General features: G+C 30.3%; 1 protein-coding gene across 2 annotated transcripts; it reads left to right on the forward strand.

Annotated features, from left to right (window-relative positions):
* Positions 1–6,610: 6,610 nt before the first annotated feature.
* Positions 6,611–11,856, forward strand: LOC123694067. Of its 2 annotated transcripts, none has more exons than XM_045639367.1 (3): positions 6,611–6,658; positions 7,280–7,421; positions 9,750–11,856. In XM_045639367.1, exons 2-3 carry the CDS (start codon positions 7,282–7,284, stop codon positions 9,889–9,891), a joined length of 282 nt encoding a protein of 93 aa, XP_045495323.1. In that variant the 5' UTR covers positions 6,611–6,658; positions 7,280–7,281; the 3' UTR covers positions 9,892–11,856. The 2 variants fall into 2 exon arrangements, with proteins under 2 accessions (XP_045495323.1, XP_045495322.1); XM_045639366.1 differs by having other exon boundaries at positions 6,619–6,721.
* Positions 11,857–23,082: the final 11,226 nt, after the last annotated feature.

Here is a 23,082-nt window from a genome sequence, read left to right on the forward strand (position 1 = left end):
GATTATTAGGGTTCCGTGCCGAAAGGGTAAAACAGGCCCCGTAATAACTCAGCCCCCGAAATCACAGACACAATAGAAAATCTATTGTGTCGTGGTCAGATCGGGCCGCTCGGGGCTCAATATATGGGTTATTGTAAATTTGCCACAAAGTTAATTCGTCACCTAAAAAAGTATGTGTAAATTTGCCACACTTTTATTTTTTTTAAGTTAATTCGTCACGATTTAATATCAAGTATTGTAAATTCGTCACATCGATAATTTAAGTACAGATAGCAAAAAAATTAAGCAATAAATTAATTTAAAATGTTTATTTCTTAATCAGTTTTAGATTTTCAACCTTACATGTAAAAAAATCACAGTCAAATTGGATGACGATGGACTTTGTAAAAACATAAGGAAAAGCATAACAAAGATAAATTTTGCTAAAAACCAAGGAACATCTATTTTGTATATGTTCTAAAAATTCACAGCAGTTATAAAGAGTATTACTTAACATCTACATTATTCTACATAGGTAATGGTAAAAATCACAGTTCTCTCTATAAATATTTTTAAAATGTAATGAAATGAGAGCGGCTCTATAATATTTATCACAATCGTATAAAAATAAGGATAAAATATTTTTCACCTATTTTGTATACAGGGTGTAAGGGACAGCCTCCCGAAAACTTTAAGTGAGATGCTAATTTTGTATGGGAGGTTGAAATTTTTTTTTTCATTTCCACAATATGCTTTCTTTGAGAAAGTTGCTCAGAATGATTCCATGGTTAAAGTTTTCGGGTGACTGTCACTTACATCCTGAATGTTCTAAAAATATACAACAGTTATAAAAAATATTACTTAACATCTATATTATTCTACATAGGTAATCGTAAAAATCACAGTTCTCTCTATAAATATTTTTAAAATGCAATGAACTAAAAGCGGCTCTACAATATTTATAACAATCCTATAAAAATAAGGATAAAATATTATTCTTTTATTTTAACAAGTAAAGATATTGCTCTTACTTTACTTAAATCATATCCTATAATATTAGAAAAACACAAAGCAAATAAAAATCAAAACTCAAACAGACTAGCGCGTTTCATGATCATGACACTTAATAAATCACAGTTAAAATCACATTAATTATTTTTATAATTATTCAACTTTCGTTTTCCATAAAAATAAAAATTCTAATACATATAAAATCATTTCAAACTTTTAAAAAGCGCAAATCAATTTGACTCCATAATGAATTTACCTTATGTTATTGATGAATTTACCTTATGTGAATGATGACTGTAATATTAAAATGTAAATCATTATATTGCTGGTTTCATCGCAGGCTGAAAGGTATAATTCACTTGCCTTGCTTGCTGGCGGTACTTTACTACTTGTGGCAAATTTACAATAACCCGAATATATCTGTGACGAACTTACACATACTTTTTAAGGCATGTGACGAATTTACTTTCAATGTATGGAGTTTTAAAAACGTGACGAATTAACTTTGTGGCAAATTTACAATAACCCAATATTTAGTATTATACTGAGACTTCGTTGTCTGCCTTATCTCATAAACCGTGATAGCTGAAACGCTTAAATTTTCACAAATGATGTATTTCCGTTGCCGCTATAATAAAAAATACTAAAAATTAAATAAAATTAAATATAAAGAGGATATATAGTACGGAACCTTTCGTGTGCGAGTCCGACTCACACTTAGCCGGTTTTTAACATTTTAAATCACGAAATTAACATATTTCATTGTCTTTACGTAATGCAGCGAGGCATAGCTAAAATAGTTTTCCATGAAATAATTAAGAGACGTGGTGGCTTAATAGTGAAGTGTCTAATTTTCTGAATAATTTATGTGCTCCGTGCTCGTGTCACGTGGTTTATTTTTTTGCTTCTAATATGAATCGATTCAATATACGTAAAACTATTGAAATTATTAGTTTTATTTGATATTTTTATGTTAATCTATCTTTATAAAAAATTGTAAATTGGTGAAAAACATCACATTTATTCTTGCCGATGTATCATAATATTTTATTATAAATTTCACTATGATCTCAACGAATTATTTTTGAAATCCCCTTAACTATAAGCAAGCACATCAAAATACAATTTTATTCCTAAGTCTGCCAAACAACTTTTTATTCATGATGCAAGGCGTTTTATGTATACAGACCGCACGTAAAAGCAACTGTAACTTACATTTTAAGTAGGTCATTTTATTCCCGCTATCATTAAATTTTTAATTTCATTTCATATTCAAAATGTTCCACTTATTGAAATGTGCTTTTATAATGAAGCAATTAATATTTATAACTATAAATAGGCTGAGAGATTTATATATATCAATGTGGAATAGGTATATATAGCTATTCCACATTTCCACACTATATATTACAAAATTCCGTAAGCAGGCCGAGTATATAGAAAAACAGGATTGTCAGGAGATTTCGCACGCGGCTGGATTAAATAAATAGTCGGTTATTTTTGTCGCGTAGGTACGTGAAAACAGCTTCGTTAGCAAAGTATTAAGTTCCGCTGAACAAAACTATTTGAATGCAAATACATCTGCCATTTTAATAAAAATACAGTATTATATTAGACTTCATTTTCACACATTTCATTCGTATAATTGAAATAAAAAGCCTATTATAATGAATATTGTGTTTGTATAAGAATAAAATGTATTTTATTTCATAACTAGCTTTTCACCCACGGCTTCACTCGAGTACCTACACTTCACGTTATTGCGCTGTTCCCGATACAAATTTCGATCCTCTTTTTCATTCCTTTGAAGTTTTGTTTTATCGAAGAAAAATATCCTTTTTTGTATCGTTCTCCGAGGTTTTTAGTCAATTGTTGATATCGTTATCAATAGGCATAATAGATATTTGTGCCTTTATAACTTGTTAATTTCAAATTATATCCAATCATTTAATTTAATAAAAATTTTGAGACACCTATCTTCAGTTAAATCTACAAGTAAAATTATTACAGTATGAGATAAAAATACTCCATTAATAATAAGGACAGAAAGTATAATCATTTTGTTAACGTTATTAATTAGCTATTTTCTAGAAAATCATTCCGGAAATATTTCAGATTTTGTCCAGTAGACATGGTAACATTGAAACACCTTCTAGGAAATGGATAATGATACAAAAACAACGTTCGTACTAATTTTGCTAATTGTACCTTTAGTTGAATAAAATAAGATAATAATAGTATCTAGAGAGAATCTAAAGATATTCAATTTAGATTAAAGTAAGAATGCGTTTTTAATCCATCCACACTTAAGTGTTTTTTAAGTGCATTCCCCGATATCTATTGAAACTAAAATGGGTTCTTACCATGTCTTCGGAAATTATAGAATTCTAAGCGAATTCTTTCACCCAATTTCCCTTTATTGGTACTTTATTTAAATCACTGAGTTGAGTTGGAGCATTTCGTAGAAGTTGCCAAAAGCGCTTGAATGTTTCACTGTTTGATATTGTTTAATAAGATGAGTTGTTGATTTAAATGTTATATTTATTGTGTTATTATTTTAGCATTTCTCGCTGTAGAGTACCTATAAAATTAATAGTTAGTTCGTGTTTGTTCTATTAATGAATAAAACAAACGTTGGTATTTCTTATAAATAGGTACATAAATAAATAGCAATGTTGATAATATGTCCATTATTAATTAAAAAAGGTACGATAGTCTGCATATTTGATGTTACGTAGAAATAAAAGATTTTAAGCAAATTAAAAACGCATATGGATGTCAACACGAACACCACTTTATGTTATACTTTTATAAATTCAAATAATAGAGTATAGAAATAAGCATTTTCGCTAGCACTGTTTATATTTTGATCATAAATAATATGTTCAATATAAACTAAATAGGTACTATAAGCTCCATATTATAATCTGTCAATTTGTCACTACGCTAAATTTATGCAAAATTAATTCGATGGAATAGGATTTTTCGTATATAAAAGTTAATAGAGCGTATTACATTTTATAATGATAATAAATTTAATAAAGTTGCATGATATAAGCTGCCCTTAATACCTTTTAACGTTAATATCGATCATGACTGAAAGGTTTCACTGAATGCGGTTCGTTAGTTCAGCGCTATGACGTACCGAGTTTAGTGTAAGAGCTGTTGAACAATTTTCATGAAGTTTTAAACGTGTTTGGAATTTTATTAATATACTAAGTTAGTGAAACTGACACCAATAAAAGGTTAATAAAAATCCTACGTTTAATTCCATGATGATGAAATGTTTAATAGGTAATTAATGACTGGATTTTCGTTTATTTTTGTAGAAGTAAAATTGTTATAATATTATGTTGTTATGTACCTTGTGGTGATAACTATAACTGTTATTTGCGTAAATAAAAAATAAATAATAAAAAAATAAAAATCATTTATTGATCAATTTGTGGGTTAGGTACAAACATGTAACATTTGGACCCCAAACTAGGACAGCCTGTGTTTTGGGGTCCACCTTCCTTAATGACACAATAATAACAAAACTATAGCATAATATTAACTTAAATAATGATTTAGGTAATTTAGCTATTTTTTATACAAAATTATACAAAATAAAATTTAAATTATACATTTTAACTCAAGTTTAGTAGATATACTCATATGTTGTGCGTGCGTGTTTGAATGAGTGTGCGTGTTTGTATGCATGTGTGAGCTTGTGTGTATGTATGAGTGTGCGTGTGTGTGTGTGTGTGTGTGAATGTATGTGTGAATGAGTGTGTAAGCGCGTGAGTGGATGTAGTGGCCATTATAGTGGTTGCATTTGCTAAATTTTTATTTGAACTATGTACTGTTCAGTATCTGAATAATTCTGGGTCAGCAACCACTCTGTAACCTTCTTTTTACATTTTACTAAGGTAAGATTGTGTATAGAAAGGCTTTTATTGACTTTTTTATATAAAAATATACTCATGTATGAAGATTGGCGACGAAGGAAACCAGTACGCGGAATAAGGTTAGAGCATACAAGGTCATTTCTTCTCTTACCAGAAGAGACAGCACAAAGAGGTGTTATTTTATGTTGTCTAAGTGTTATTTGCAATATATATGTCTGCCTTACATTCAGAATTTTAGCTTCCCTATACAGCTGGTCAGTTGGATATCTAAAAGGTTTATGAAGAATGACCTTGAGAATGCCTCTTTGTGCTCTTTCTAGAATTAATAACGACGTTTTGAAAGTGCCACCCCATACCGAAATGCAATATTGGATAATTGAGTGGCAAAGAGCTTTGTAAACCATAAAGATGATATTGTGTTCCAGTAATACCCTAAGTCTTTTAAAAATCCACGATAGTTTTCGAACTCTAGTGGTTATAAGTTCAATATGTTGCTTCCATTTACAAAGGTTATCGATTATAACTCCTAGGTATTTAATGTGTGGAACCATTTTTATAGCAGAACAATTGCATTAGGTGGTTGAGAAGAATTTGTGGAACTAAACGCAATAAAATTAGTTTTATCCAGATTTAAGGTGAGTAGACTATTTTGCAACCAATTAGAAACAGTTCTGATGCCGTTCTCCGCGTGGAAGCACGCCTCAGCCCAACTCCCTCCATGAAAGATAAGTGAAGTATCATCTGCAAAACTAATAATTGAACCATTGGCAAGATTTAAATTACAGAGAGAGTTTATATATATTAAAAAGAGAGTTGGGCCGAGCACACTTCCCTGCGGTACACCGAATAACATAGGACAGTCGTCACTAAGATGATCATTTATTTTAACACACTGAAATCTATTTTCGAGGTAGTTTTTAAAAATTTTTAACGGAACATCACGAATACCATACCTTTCCATCCTCTCCAAAAGTATCGGTACAGAAACCGTGTCGAATGCTTTTTTTAAGTCTAAAAAGATACCTAGAACCTTTTGTTTTTTATCGACATGATTACCTATTTGATTAACCAAGTGATTAACTGCATCTTCTGTGCACCTGCCCTTTCGAAAACCAAATTGGAAGTTTGAGAGTAGATTATATTTCTCCAAGAAGTTAATTAGTTGTTTATTAAGAATTTTTTCTAATATTTTCGAAAGGACAGGGAGCACAGAGATAGGTCTATAATTATTAGCATCTTTTCTGTCCCCACTCTTATAGACAGGATGGATAAGCGACTTCTTGAAAACATTAGGAAATATGCCTTTAGCTATACATGAATTGAATATATTAGTTAAATAAGGAATTATTATGTGTTTCGCCTTTTTAATGAAGTTGGTTGGGATACCATCCCAACCACATGCACTGCTATCTTTTAAATTACTTATAATACCATCGATTTCCAAGTCATTTGTTATCCAAATAAAGTGGATTTATTTTTAACGCATTCATTAAATTCAGAACTTTAGCTTAAAGTTGTCGTTTTGTTGTTGTTGGTGTTATTTTACAGTGTAGTTACGCTTAATTTCCTAGATAGGCATATTTATACATTGTTATTGATCAAATCGAATGCTTTATTTCCTGTCTGACTGTATTTCTTATACATTTACATACATCTCTCTATTTATTCAATAAAAGATTTTAAATCAAGTTATCATTGGCTCTTACACTACATCGTTCTCAGTAAGTCACAGTATATTGGATCAGACAATATTTGATTAGCGCGGGGAGTGTAAGCTGGTAAGAAACGTGTTTTCTCCTTACGTGTACACTACTCGCTTGTGGTTATTATATTTTTAACAGGTATGTGGTTTTATTCGCTATCTGTCAAGGAGTTTTAGGCATGTTTAGTGCACTCTAAAGTGGTTATTTAATTGGTATGTATTATTCGCACTAAAAAATGATAAATCTGTTCAATATTGTGTTAATTGTATATTTGAAAACAGCTGCTTGAGTGCTTTTTTCGATTGTAAAAACCGCTTTAAAAAGTAATTACTAAAATTTAAAGTAAAATGAATATCAAAAGTGCTTCTTAAAGTCTAGTGCGAAGAATAATTGCTTGATTTGAGTTTGATTTCATAATTTTGATTTGAAAATTTGTACATTTATCCATTTAGTTACGAGAACTTTTGAATTACTTTTCTTATGTTACAGTTAAAATACAGTTATGTTCAAAATTCGTATAGTGTTATAGTAAAAAATAAGCTATGAAAGATACTGTGGAAATTGTATGGATGGAGGATTTCACTATTTTTATATAAATTTAAATAAAATTTAAATAAACAAATATATAAACTACCATTTCAACATACTCAAATAACATAATATCAAAAACAAGATCAAATAAACTTAAAATTTCAGTTATGAAGAAGAACAAGAGCCATTTTTCTGGTAAGAAAACCGTGTCTAAACCACAAAAGGAATCCCCCAAGGCGGAGGAGAGCGCGCTGCCAAAGTTGGATTCCCTCGATGAAGAAAACCAAGGCTTCGGCGGATGGTTGAGGTAAATATTGGAACACGTGTGTGTTATGTAGTGAAAAACTTTGGAGCTTTTGTTTTAGTATGTTAGACAGTTATGTGGATTATAATAAAGAGTAAATTTTTATAATAAATCAGTCAATTTTTGGAAAGTGAAATATACTTATAATCTATTTCTGGAGCTTAAAAATAATCTATCTAATATATATTATAAAGGCGAAAGTTTGTATGGATGTATGGATATATGGATGTTTGGTACTCTTACACGTAAAAACTACTGAACCGATTACAATGAAATTTAGCACACATATAGAGGGTAACTTGGATTAACACATAGGATAGTTTTTATCCCGGAAATCCCACGGGAACGGGAACTATGCGGGTTTTCCTTTGCAAACGCGGGCGAAGCCGCGGGCGAAAATCTAGTATAATATAATCCCCAAAACATACCTCCTTAAAATAATTTTAAGGTAAAGAATAATGCTTTTAACCTACATGTATAATTATAGTAATACTCAGTAGTTAATGATGTTCGTATGGTATAAATATTTTTTATTTTACAAAAGGAATATTAAATTCAAGAGTCTCAGAGATAATCTTACCAATGGGATCAAAAGATAATAATATGTATGTATTTATAAAATTAAAAAGAAATACATTTCATACAAAATGAGATTATAGTATTTTTAACGTGCTCTCTAACATTAAGGACGATATATTTTTAATACTGCAATGTTATATACTTCACATTATTCTCTACAACAAAAAGCCTTTGTGTTCCATAGACTTGTTTTTAATAACAACCAAAAATCTACAACAACAAATAGGTACATCGTTTTTATGTCGCGATGAATATTTCAAATCTACATAAGTTAAAATCTTTATTTTGTAGTCCAGACTATTTTTGACGTGCAGATTATTTAAATTAAACACAAAAAACATCAAGCTTTTAAAGCCCAACAACACATCATCAACACATACATCAAACGCTTATAAATCAAACCGTTTGTGTTTAAAATAAATGAAATTAAGACTAATTTGTCTTGCCAAATTTACCTTAAATTTGTGCAAGCAAGGGACGTTGAACGGGCGCAAAGAGCAAACAGCAAAACAATTTTCGTATCAACAAAAAGCGTAGGAAACTGGCTGTATTCCAAAATAAGCGGGAAATCGAGTCGGAACTGACAAGAAGCCTTAAGGCACTGCTGTGAATTTTCGTGAAGCTCTCACTTTAGGTCAACTTAGTTGCGCATTTGGTTTACTGTATTTTATTGTACATTCAATTTGAAAACAAACAGTTCATGGCTTGTAGCGACTAACTCTGTAATGGTCTATCGCTTTCTGTTATAGTTATTTTTCAGGGCGTATCTATACTAATATTATAAAGCAAAAGTGTTTGTTTGTTTGTTTGTTTAAGCTATTGCATAGCTTTTATCTCAGACTTTGAGCGCGGCGACCGAATGTGAAAATTCCGTAATGAAAAAACCTAACACCCCCCACTCCAACCGGCACAGCGATGCGGGTCTATGCAATAGCTTTACCGCGGCAGTCCTCGAGTGCCATGCTGCACGTATTCTTTTTTTGAACGCGCTAATCTCAGGAACTACTGGTCCAATGTAAAAAAATATTTCGGTGTTAGATAGTCCATTCACTAGGAAGGCTATAGGCTAATAGTATATAACATCGTCACGTTGAAACAGGAGCGGAGCAATGCGGGTGAAACCGCGGTGCACAGCTAGTTTTGTATAAAGCATGTTATTTGAAAACAAGTATAATTAATGACATTTCTACCTAGACTGAAGCAAAATAATTATAATATTTGAGATGTAATTAAACAAACATTTTGAATTAAGATTTGTTTGTCTTCAAACATTTGCTATTATTAGTAGTAATTTAAATGAAGTTTGCCTTCGGGTAGTTAAATCAACTTTAACAACAGACTGGCCATTAATCAAGGCTGTGGTCTTAAGCTTTTAGATCTTAGAGGAGAAATTGTAATATAATAGTTAGCATATCGAAACAGATGCTGTATACAAAACCACAAGAAATAAAAAGTATAAGTATATAAGTGAATTACTCTCATTTCGACAGGAGGGAAATCGACCGTATAAATATATTTCAGGAAAACTCAAATGTTACTAAAGTATTAATATCTAGCAACTATTTAAACCAAATAATATTATGACGCGTCACGACAGAATATTTTGTTATATTTTACATTTGTATTATACTTCTGGTTCTTTTATAAACTGTACTAATTCACGTTCATTTGTAAAACTGAAGGGAATATTCCATACCTTTTGCACTTAACCCTTAATATACATTTTAATGCCAGATATATTTACTTTTCCAGATCAGACGATGGCTTGGAGAACATGAAACTATTCGTCATAGCCAACAGCATTGTTTTACTAACGACTCTGGTGTATCCCCAGTTGCAAATTGTATTCAATATTATATCCGAAGCTATATACGGCACTGAAACTGAATATTAATTGTACTAATTTTATAATTTGAATTACAATACTATATATTATATAACCTTCTGCTAAATGTATGAATTACAATACTGTATGTGTATAACCCTCTACGTTACTATAATTACTACAGACTTTTGTTTACTGAAATAGTTTTAAATTATAAGTTTACGAATAGAATACGCTGATAAAATATAACAATAACTGTCAAATAATTTGTGCAAAATTTAGGCAAATAACTTTTAATAACAGCAAATGAGAACGCGATAAGATTTTAATTACAAAGAGAATTATTATAAGGACGAAATTGAGTGTTGTAATTACATAGAAAACGCTAGAATAGTGCCTTAATTTTGTAGTTCAATATTATCTTAAATTTAATGTTTAAGTTAAGTGTTTTCAACGTTTAATTAAAATATTATATTCTGTAGAGGTGTAAGATACTACATACGAAAACACCTATAATATTATTAATATTATATTAATTTAGATAATATATAACACACGACAGGCAGATTTATATGTGCGTATTAAATAGTAATTGACAGTGATTGTTTTACAAATCCACAGATTTAATAAATTAACCAGTGTTTTGTGTTAAATATGTTTAAACAAAACACCTCTCATTAATTTCAGAACAATCGAACATCCAGTTAAATTTTATATTTCAAAATATCGAGGGCAGCCGATCCAACTGTCACTTAAACTATAACCGAGTTCGGCTCCACCTAATTCGATCGACCAAATCAATTTTAACCAACCCAGATTTCCAGCAATTATATCGTACTAAGCCGAAATTCATTATTGGAAATATTTAAGTCAAATTAATTCATCCAGATCTGTTGGATTTCTACTAATTACTTATTAAATTGTCAAGTGTAATTGGAATTTTCGTAATTGTTATAGTGATTTATACAATATAAGCTTCGGCGAACACAATTTACTGTGGTTTCACATTGAAGAGAAATCTTCAGATATATCCAACTTGTGTAGAATTTAGAATTTAATATTATGTTAGAGCTGAGCATTGTTAATAAGTGTTTCTAATTAGACGTATTATGTTATCGATATTTAAACTTGTATAACAATATTGTAATTCTTGTTACTGGGATCTCATTCTTAGTATCTTTCCGTATATTAGGATGTTTTAACTTTGTGCTTTCGCGTAACATAAACTTTTTGTTCTCTAGTAAACCAAGAAAACGGTATCGCTTTACATTGCCTCAGAAAACGTCCCCGTTTTTAAGTAGGTAACCTATTTGTAAAGCCTTAAAACCTAACACTTAGCGTATGCTTTTGCGAACTTTATATAGGCACCTATTTGTATACTAAGCCGCTAAGTCTAGATGATGTAAGTGCGGATTTGCTAACTATTCAATTTTTAAGACCACTCATATTTCGTATGTTAATGTGAAGTTCTTGGATGTATTTTTTAAATATTTCTTTCAATTTAGATTGAAGTAAAATATTCCTTTTTAATTTATAAAGTTTTAAACGTTTTTGTAAGAGCAAAGTAAAATGATAGGATTTGTTTTTCGTTTTGTATTCTCGTTGGGTATTTTGATTTGGTATTCAATTAGTGTCTGGAATATGATTGCGGACTATTTTAATAAGGAATTTCAAAAGTTATTATTGAATACATCGAATGAGATTGATGCTGTTATACATGATGAACTTTAGATTGGAAAACTTTTAAATTAAGGATGTTATTATGAATATAAGTATCAAATTTATTAAGGAAATTGTCTTATGTCTTTGAGTATTCATTATATTCCTATAAATAATGTTGTTCCTTGAAGATGAAAGAGTTCTGTTTACAATAATTTTCGTTAGATAACATGATGATAGAGCGTTCAAAGGGAATGAAATAATATTATTCTAATTTGGTTGTCTGGGTCTGGGTTTCTGCTGTATTTGCTTTTTTATAATGTAACCACATTTTTTATGAATTAAAAATATGATTTATTAATAACAGTTTTTTTTATCTACCTACTTTACAAATTATGATGACTTATAAAATACAATACAGGCAAAACTATCTTACAATTCACCTGCCTTTTTGGTTATTTAAATAATTATAATATAAAACCATCTGCTCTATCTCTCTATCTGATCTATTCTTACCCCAATAATTTTATTTTATTTACGTCCCGAAAGGTAAAATCTTATCCAACTTTGTGAAACATAACTATTTTCTTTTCAACAAATTTACATAAATTACTAAGTAAATTTAACTTGAGTGTATTTAAATATAATTTCCAATTGTTTATCTAAGGTTAGTAACTTATTTGAAAGGTATAAATAAGTTTTGTAAGTTTTCGCATGTAAAGTATGTTTGATAAAATCTTAATCAAGTATGTAATAGATTAGTAAATGTTCATATAAATGTTAATGTTATTTCATAGAAATCTTATCATAAACAGCTATATTATTTTATATAACTGACCGGTTGGCTTGGTTGGTAGTGACCCTGCCTTCCATAGGTCGTGGGTTCGTTTCCCACCCATGGGAAATATTTATGTAATGAACATCGATGTTTGCTCTGTCTTGGTGTTTATTACCTATAAGTATTTATTTAAAATTATATATAAGTAGTATGTTAATCAGGCATCTGGTTTCCATAACACAAGCGAAAGCGTATGAGATAAGATCGTGCCGTGTTTTAAAAATGTGGAAATATTTATTTCGGTAGGTATCACCTCAAAATCGTTAAAAAGTTATCTTCAAACAAAAGGAGCTCGGTAGATTTAATAAATAATCTGCTAAGGATATAAATCACTCAGTGCTTTAAAAATTTGGACTTGGCCAGTTTGAAATATCACTTTAATATAACTCGGTGTTTCAAATAACTTAAAAGAAACTTAGCAAAGCTGCAAGTGGCTCGCCTAAATACCAACAAATACTTTAAAGAACTTAAGACGTCTAAGTTTACGGAACTTTTTAATTTAAAGGAAGTGTAGCTATTTTGGAATCCAAAAATGTGCAAGTAACTTTACTTAATGTTTTTCGTTTTCTTTTTGTATAAAATAATATGCTTTTCTGCGTTTTATATTCTTTTAGGTCAATATTGTTTATATTACATAAGATATTCTATTAGATATCAGCATAACTGGGCAAATAACAAAGTAAGCGCATTAACATTACTCTATTTCTTTATTTATTTATTTATTTATTTATTTATTTATTGGTTTACCAACGTTTGTTAACATTTTTACAACAAAAAAGTTTAAGTTTACATACACAAAATAAACAAACATGGTTAATGTAAAAAACACTTACTGGCAAACACAGCACGTTAAACGAGTTAATTTTTAAGTACATATAAAAAGAGAATTAATAAGAATAACTCTACATAAGTAAAATCCATAAAACAATTGAACATTAAACATACTATGCCTTAAAATTTGAACACCTAACATCTTGTTTTGTATCATTATGTTTTGTGTTAAATACTACTAAAACTACACTAATTAATATCACATTATGGTGAGGTATTATGCATTAACTCCGCGTCTTACTTACAATACCCATATAATGTAGATACGATAAACCAACCTTTTTACACATTAATACCTTTTTCATTTATATTTTCCTGATCACCATCGTTTTATAGCGTACAATACTTGAATTAGGTACCCAAATATAACATTGACACTAAACCAACCAAACACAAATTAATCTACCCAACGCTTTATCAGAAATAACGATCTATAGACGTATCATTTACCAACCACACTATTAAAAACGAGGTAAGGTTTTTCATTACACGACCTATTTGTAAATTCAGTTACCTAGTACTTCAATCAGGATTACCGACAGAACCTTTCAGATCAATCGTATTCATTTATCGTCAATCAATTCGACGTCACTTTTGACAATTTCTGTAAGTACACGTAATGGAAAGTAAATGGGTTTTTCAGTACAGACATGTAGATGAAGGCTATACATATGTGGATAATTGATTCTTATAAAGAATAGTCTATTTGTGTCTGTGTTTATAAAAAGAATTTGATAAAAGTACAAATAAAGACGAAACAATAAGAAGAGCTGGCTGGACCAGATAGAAAAAATGTAATCAATTATTACTGTTGTTTAGTCTGTCTCATAGTGTAATTCATAAACTAAAATATATTGTAACTTTAACCAACCCAGTTAGTAGGTAATCATTACGTAATGTTACAAAATTAATACTGCCACAATTAGTAACTAATATGATTGTCTATTTATTAACATATGGTGGTAAATGTTAAAAATACTTATGTAATGACGATTCGAAAGTGCTACTAAATAGTAGTCTAATTGAATAAATGAATGTTTGAGTTTGAGTTTGAGTTTGAGTTTGAAACATATACGAACATTTCTTCATTCCTTCTTATTTGGAAGTTCCTTCAAGTCCTGTCAAATAAAACAGAAATAGGAAAACACATCAAATCTGTAACTATTACGCCACGCATCAATTTGTTCACATCGAGGAAACTACAAATAAAGCTTACTCAAACAATTTGCAAACCATGTACTTACTGACGTGCTTTGGATCCGAATCGATACAAAGGTCCTGCTTGCTCTGGCGGCACGCCAAATGCACTCGTCGCTTTATTAGACACTATTCACGCGCTAAGCGCTGACCTTTAATTATTTCAGCTGCGAAAGAGATTTGTTAGTGGAAGGCTACTTCTGGAATGTTCGATTGGTCTTTTAGCAGTGATTAGTTATTGGTAATAAGGTTTTCAAGTGCTCTCCTGGCGAATTATTAGACACCATTTACGCGCTAAATGCTGACCTTTAATTATTTCAGCTGCGAAAGAGATTTGGTAGTGCGTTAGTAACACTTCATAATGTTCGATTGGTAAATTTTAATGATCAAAGGTTTTAAAAAAATTTGTTAATAGTAATACTAAGTTCACCTTTCATAATGTTGATCCTAAAACTTGAATCAAATATATTTATCTAGTTTTAAATTTGATGTTGAAATAAGCTGAATCAGACATGGATCTTATTATATTTAATTAAATAAATCGAAGACTATTTATAGAAAATGTAAGTCAAGCTCTTCTCAATCAATCATAAATTCAGTGTATATTTTCTTAATATGTCTATGTGCAAAAATATTATTAAATTTAACCCTTATTAATATGACTAATTCTTTATGAAAAGTGCTGAAAACGAGTCATAAGTGACCCTGTACAAGGTAATAAGCTCGTAACTGCGCTTCGCAATATGAATAAAAAAATATATAAATATAAAGACCAGTCATGAATAAATATAAATATAATATAAAACCACAAGATTCCGCAATCTGCCCGAGGCTTGAACCTGAAACTTACTCAGAGATAACCGGAATGTGTTACATAGTTATGAATAATTCGTGTGAAAAAACGTTCAACGTATTTTTTTAGAGAGATTATAATAATATACGACTTTTATTTAGGACTTGAGTGAGCAATTATTATCAGTAATGTCTGTATACTTTGACTAAGTTCGAGTACAATCATACTAAAAGCTTAAATATTTTCAAAGTAAACTAATTTAAACGACTGTCTATGTGTACACAGTATTTCCGTAGTTGCTCTCTTTTTATGTTTTTGTGTTTTTTTTTTCTTTTTTGTTTATGACACTTTTTCAAACAATATTATCATAAGTATACTAATTATAACGTTATAGTAGTGGTCTTATTATAAAACAGTAATCTCTTTCTTATAATTTGATTTGGAAACGTAGAAAGTAGTGATGCAACGAATACGAATACGAATATTCGTATTCGCCGAATTTACCGAATATTCGTATTTTGCGAATATAAGATTATTTTAAAACGAATGTTTTTGTACCTCTATTTACTAATAACTCTATTTACTACAGATTTAAAAATCGCGCGTAAAAATATGACGTGTGTAGAGGCCCTTAACCGCAACGACCGACTGCTGATCCACTGGCCTTTTGGCGAGAAGATGTCCATCGCCCAAAAATATTTTTCACTGAAGCCATGTCACTTTGGAAAGACTTTTTTCAACGGCTGGAAACATCCAGACTGAAAAAAATCGCATAGAACCAGAAAATCTACGAATTTTGTTTTTTAAATAAAAATTAGACTATTGTAAATTTTTTAAATAGACTAGAGTAAACATTCATTAAATAAATAAGTATTTTATTACCAAGGCGAAATATACGTATTCGTATTCGTATTCGCCGAATAGTAGGTTTGATATTCGTATTCGTATTCGTATTCGTAAAAGTAGTATTCGTTGCATCACTAGTAGAAAGTTTACAAAATAACGCAAAGTATACATTCAATAATGCATGTACTAAATTAAAATACGTACAATTTTCATCCAATATCATATTCATAGTACGAGTTAGGTAATATGCATATTACGCAATATCCATTCTTCTCCATCACGGCTTCGGCCACATATTTGCAACAATGCATGACGACTCGTATACAATAGTATTCCCAACAATCCGGACCACCGAATATTAACATTCTCCAGACCAAACCGGCCAATCACGGTCGAGCACAATGTATCTGTTATACTCTAAGGGCTTATACCTACCGTGCGTCGAGTGCATTCATCGATTCTGTTTTGAACTATGCTAGAAAATTGGAAATTTGTTACTGGGATGTTCTAAAGTTTATGTTTATTTCACGTATTGGAAATTTGTTATGAATGTGAATAGCAATGCTTCTGATTCTATCAATCAAAAAGTATGGGTCTAATTCGAATGAAATTTGGAATGGAACCTTAATAGGAACCAATGTACTATACGAGCGATTTCAACACTAAAATCTGACTATAATAAAATCATACTTGAAATTCATGAACCGTAACTAAAGATATAAAAGGTTTGATGAGGTTGAAACAACATCTCTCATAGTTACTCATTTTAAATAGTTTGGAGTTTCAAGGGTAAGAAGGTCAAGGTCTGGAATTTCACAGGCTTTTGATAAGTTTACAGCAAAATATTTTAATGTTACATTTTAGGGATAATGTTTTTTCTGGGGTAGTAGTTAGAGCAATTTAAAAACAAAATCTCTTGAATTATAATATCAATATTATAAAATAGTTCACTAAATCGTTTTCCTGTTTCTTGTGGGCATTAAATGTCTATTTCTATAGAGTGTTTTAACACGCTTTTATTAGCTTCACCTGTATGCAACTTACTCCTTTGGACTCGATTTTGACCCACATTAAAAGGACAAATTTAATTAAAATTTTGTACACTCATCGAGGTGCGGTGACAATATGTTCTTTGGTTTTTTTTAACTATTATAATTTACTATCTACTGATATTGGACCTGATATTCATCAGTTTCTGAACAAGCACACAATAGCACAGATGCAGTTAATACTGCCCTACAAGACACATTATATTTTCTTCTCGGCTAAAGATATTAAAATGATATAAAATGCATCTGCTATGCTCATAAATTTCTACGTTTTACGCAATACGAAAATTATGAGAAAGTACCGAAAATTACCAACCCTTGTATGGAACAGCAGCTTTAGGAAAACACATGAATTGTCAAGCATCGACGCTACATTAATATGCAAATATGACCCCATTGTCTGTGTTAAATAATGGCTACTTTGCTGTATGGTTTAGGGAGTGATTGATGGTATCTTGTGTTGCCTACTAGCACATTGAAGACATGAAATAAAGTACATATTGATATTATATAATTTTTTAAACGTATGCCTATTATTTGAAATCGATACACTACGCTAACGTTATTATTAAGTTATAATAATTAGCAAGAGGATCTAAATTATTCTCTATGATATACATAGGGTAATGAATAATTAATTATTTTCTTAAATGTAAATGCACTATTCATTATCTATTCCTTTAATGACTTATATGATATAGTATATCTATACACTTAGCACAATGAAATAAATGTAAAATGATAAGGTCTGTGAGAAAAAAAAGATGATTGAAGAAAATTCTGAAAATTGAATATTTTATAATAAGTTAAACAGAGCCACTTAAAATTCCTCCACATAAATGCCCTCACATAAGCAACAGTACGTCTAAAATATAAAAGTAAGCCTCTACGCTTCAATCACGACATGAGACATCTGTCTCTACCAAACACAAATTCCAAACAAAGGCACTCAGAAGTTTGTTCAAAAGTACACCTATTTATCACAGGCGTATTAAATTTGATATTCGCATTATTCTCGGCTAAAATATAAACCGTCATGAATAAGCGATGTATCCATAAACAAGTGTAGTTAATAACCGCTTTAATCTCGACTCTTAAGCCTGCCTGGTTACAAAGGCAGATTGGAAAAGTTTTTTCCTTCTGAGAGTCCAATTAAACTTGTTAGAAGCAATTTCCTTTGGTATGTGCTTGCGCCTCGTCAGCTGCATGTACCTTGCGGTTTTTACAGTAATCATTTCGGTAACACTAACGCGCTGCAGTCGTGCATAACAAGCCAATGCGAAACAGTAATTTAACTTTCCATTGATAACTAGTTTTTCATTTACAAACGAACGAAGTTTGTGCAAATACAATGCTACAATTGCATTGGCTTAGAAATTATTTAAACTGCGGGAGGATACCTCAGTGACCACTGACCAATGAATTGCTTTTGGCTTCAACTGTTGTGGAGTTCGTTTTGGGCTTCGGTTTTTAAATTATCAACTAGTTATAGTTGATAACAATATAGTATTAGCCCAATAACAAATAATAATATAAAAATAACAATAAACAACAAATAACAATAAACAATGTAAATGAACAATGTAAAACATAGCATAATAATTTAAATGAGTATTCTCGAAAATTAATATATTAATAATTTAGAACTATTACAATTTCGTAGCAAACTATTCGTTCGTTGCGGTTTCATTGCAGTTGGGGCAACTTTTAACAAGAAATGCTCTATAATCAACTTTAGTTAGTATGTGCATTCACAAAATTTGTCTTTGTTAAAATTTACATTTATAATGAGATCGCGAGTTTTCAGTTCTATGTCAAATGTAGAATTTACTTGAGACGCTATTATTCATTTAATAATTGTGTCAAATGAATAACATTGGAGTGAAGAAAATAACTTCTTAAGAAATAATTCTATTGAATTTATAAGTATGTAAATACCCTGATTATTAAAATTGAGTATTGTTATATAAATGGACCAAATAGCATTCAATTTACGAAGTCGCTAAAGCCTTCTGTTTTGTTACAAGACTGCAATATAGAATGAACATTATGAACAATACACCATCAGACAAAATAAGAGAGTTCATAATGTTAATTACAAAACAATAATCTTGGAGTATTGTTTTATTTTAATAATATTTTTTGCTTTCACTATAAAACCTCAATTCAAAATTGTTCAGAATGTTCATCAAAAATGTAAAGAAAAGTATACACTTACAATGCCATATAAAAATATCTTATATGTCGTCATAGTACATCTTAATATATATAAATCTCGTGTCACAATGTTTGTCCTCAATGGACTCCTAAACCACTTACCCGATTACAATAAAATTCGCACACCATGTGCAGTTCGATCCAACTTGAGAGATAGGATAGTTTAAATCTCAAATCGTTTTAGAGAAGGCGGGCGAAGCCGCTGGCGGTAAGCTAGTAATATTATATAGAAACATATTTATAATATAAATATATTATGGTAGCCTCGTTTATCTCCATACACCGCATACTGTTAATTAATAATCAAGACATCTGTCATCTCAGTCTTCCCGTGACCAACATCTCGGAAGGTATTCATGAATAAAATGAATTCAATTCATGAATGAATTTAAGTTTGAAACTTTATTTCAGTTTCAGAATTTAGAATTTTACACTATTGTTTAATGTTATAACTGCTACATTTATGTGACAACAATATCATATTTTAGTTAGTTGTATTGAATGAATTTTAGAGGCTTTGGCGTCAAATATACTTCACTGTATTTCATTTAAATCGAACGTTTATTCTAACATTTTAGTCTTCAGTTATGCGTAGGTACAGCCATATTAATATCACTACCGCATGAAGAGGTAAAAAATGAAATATTATACATAAAACCCGGACCCTCATTTTTATGCACGGTTACCGTGGAGGTCAAGCCGATCGTACTTGATTAAGTGGCTCGTTACATCAAACATTGAGCACCTAAAATGTTATTCATAAAGCTCTCGAGACTCGAGATCAAATGATGGATTCTGTGATATTATAGAAATGGCGAAGGGATGGGCAACTTGTCTCTACTCTTACTGTCGCTGTTTATTCCAACTTAAAGAATTTGATTTTTTATAGTTTAAGTGTAATATAATATAATAGTATTTTTAAGTTTACAAATATGTGTTGTTTTTAAATACAGAGTATTTACATGTGTTCGTAGGGCAGATACTACTAAAGTCACAGATTTCAACCGAACGTGTTATTCTAATGATTATTTATCTTTATAGAAAATTTTAATTTTAGACTGAACGCTTTCTCAATAAATTATTATCTTCTACGAGGGCCTCGCTAAGGACTATTTGTAACCTTTTGTAACACATATTATTATGTTAGAATGAATAAACATTCAATTGTATTATATTCTTATACGGTACTAATTGTATTTTAATTTTGCACTTAATCAGCATTGGCGGTTGGCTGAAATAACATAGTCATTAACTACCTTTGGCAATGTAATTACATGATTATTTAGTATAAAATAATGTTATCTATCTATTGGTGTAATCAATTGTCCAGTGTTTATAAAGCTATTATAAACACTGGACAATTGATTATGTATGCTAGGTAGGTAAGCTAGGTATGTTGGTCCTATTTGTTTTATTTTCTTTTATTGTAGGGTCTGGTTTAAAACGAAATAAACATAATAATATTATTTGTCTCACCAATAAATAAAAATGAAATTTGTTCAAAACTGGTTTAATATTTATCAAGTCTATATCATTTAAATATGCAAAATCAAATCTTTAGGTACCTATAACCACAGACTAATAATAATATACTACGTATACAACTATAACATACAAAATGAACAACAGATAAAGATGTCGAACAGTTCAGGTAAAACCTATGAAAACTTATCCTATCTTATCCTTATACTTATCATAATAAAAATTATCCTTTATTTGACATTGATAAAATTAAGTGTTTATTCAAATTATTAAAACTTTTATGTATCATTAATATTTTAGCAATAATTGCGTTTGGTAATAACGAAAACCACATAGATATTCGGTTGGGTACTTTCAAAAATTTATGTCCTTTACAAACTTTTATTACTGTGACAAACACTTAACAAAACGTATAAACTAACAACAGTAAATAATTTTACATATTGTATTATGTACTTTGAATTAAGTACATAGTTCGTAAAATTTGCCCATTTCATAATTTACTTTTTAACTATTTCATAGTTTCAATTCATAAAGTCTTTATTTAGTCGTTTACGTTATTATTAAATTCAGAAACTTAATATCTCAAAACTTTAATAACCAGGTACGTCTTATTAGAAGTTTAAATCCATCAGTGCACTTGGAGTTCTTTTTTTTATTTTACGCTTATTACGAGGATAGTGATATTATCTTTTTTAATTTAAGAGTCTAGCCAGTGAATATTATACAGCTTCTTTTGTTTCAGAGTAATCTCAATATTACAGAAATAATAAACGACTCTATGCACCTGAAATAATTATTTCAAAAAGAAAAGGTCTTCACATAAATGTTTAGAAAATAAAAGCACTTCAAGTTTCTTCAAGTACTTTCCTAATAATTTACGTTATTTGCATAAATTCTACGAAACACCATTTGTCACAGAAATACGAAAGCATTGTCTGTGTCACGGTGGTGTCACGCAATATTTGCCGACTAATTGGAGCATACTATCTTTATTGGAAATGAGAATAATCAGTTGAAACTTTAATCAGGCATGGCGTGCTTCAATAAAACATGCAAAACATGCAATTAACGTGGGTAACTTTTACAAAGAATACAATTACAAGCGTTTGTTTGAAAATTACTGAAATGTACACATACATTTTTCATTTGTATCGCGACTTGAAAGAGCTATTTGAGGCTGAAAATTCCATGAAATCCAATTTATATTGTAATGAACATTCGTAATTAATTTCTATTAATATGTATATTGTATAGCCCATTTTGAAATGTTTCTTATTGATATGCTTAAGCATTATTAAAATTTTAATATAGCGAAAACACATAATTAGATTATGTTCTCACCGCATTTTCCTACTATGAGCGTTTATTCTGTAATATATAGCGCTTGCCAATTAATGTAGGTTAGAATATTCAGTTTTCCACTTGTCTATTTCTTCTTCAACGGCCGGTATCCTCACAATGTTTTTCTTCACCCTTCGAAGTAGTTTAAATATGTAGCTTTTCCAAGGTTGATGTGCAAGGATGCGTAGGGAGGGATGATTTTAAAGAACCAATTTTGAGCTCTACAAGGCAATTCTTTCGCATACATCAAAGATGGCACACGTTAATAAACGCACACATTACCACGCACACACACAACAAATGATTCCAATGTAGCGTGTCACACGACCACGCAGTGTGTGCACGTCAAGCGCAAAGAGCTTTTAATCACACCAGCAGGAACGGTTTGCTTTCGGTTTGCAGCGCTTTGTGGCGCACTAGGTTTAAATAACGACCACATAAATGACAGCTGATGTACTTCATATTGCGTTAAGTATGTTTTGCTGCTTTTTAAGGCAATAATAAAATGATGCTTAATATAATGATGGTACGAAAAAATACATTGTATTACGGAGAACTGTTACCCGAACGCTTTTATCGGTTAATTTCCTAAGTACAAAAACAATTCCTCTAATGCAAATATTATGTATAATTTTATAAAACTTACAATGAAATAAAACAACAACAGTTTTTCTTAATGAAATGCCATTTTATAATGTCGAAAACAATCCGAAATGTCCAAGAGAAATAATAGTTGGAGGAATGTTGCAATATTTGTGTATCAACTTAGTCTTTGACAAAATATGGGAGGTTTACCTATTTCATTCATAAAAATATCGTCGTTCTAGTTTATACCATAGGTACGGAAAGCAATTTTCCGCGTGAATGAGAGCTGATATGGTTACAGTTACAATATACAGGCAATAAAACTAGAGTGTATTAGATTGGATTTAGATACATGCATAATACCGGTGAGTCTACCTTTGAGATCATTTCCAATCATTTTGATGTAGTCTTTGAGTATG

This window comes from Colias croceus, chromosome 8 (genome assembly GCF_905220415.1).
Source record: "Colias croceus chromosome 8, ilColCroc2.1".
NCBI classification, from domain to species: domain Eukaryota; kingdom Metazoa; phylum Arthropoda; class Insecta; order Lepidoptera; family Pieridae; genus Colias; species Colias croceus.

Bases quoted from the DNA above. Each gene is read 5' to 3' on its own strand.
- LOC123694067 (XM_045639367.1), top strand. From the start codon at position 7,282: ATGAAGAAGAACAAGAGCCATTTTTCTGGTAAGAAAACCGTGTCTAAA. The intron at 7,422-9,749 runs GTAAATATTGGA...TTACTTTTCCAG, and splicing joins GGCTTCGGCGGATGGTTGAG to ATCAGACGATGGCTTGGAGA.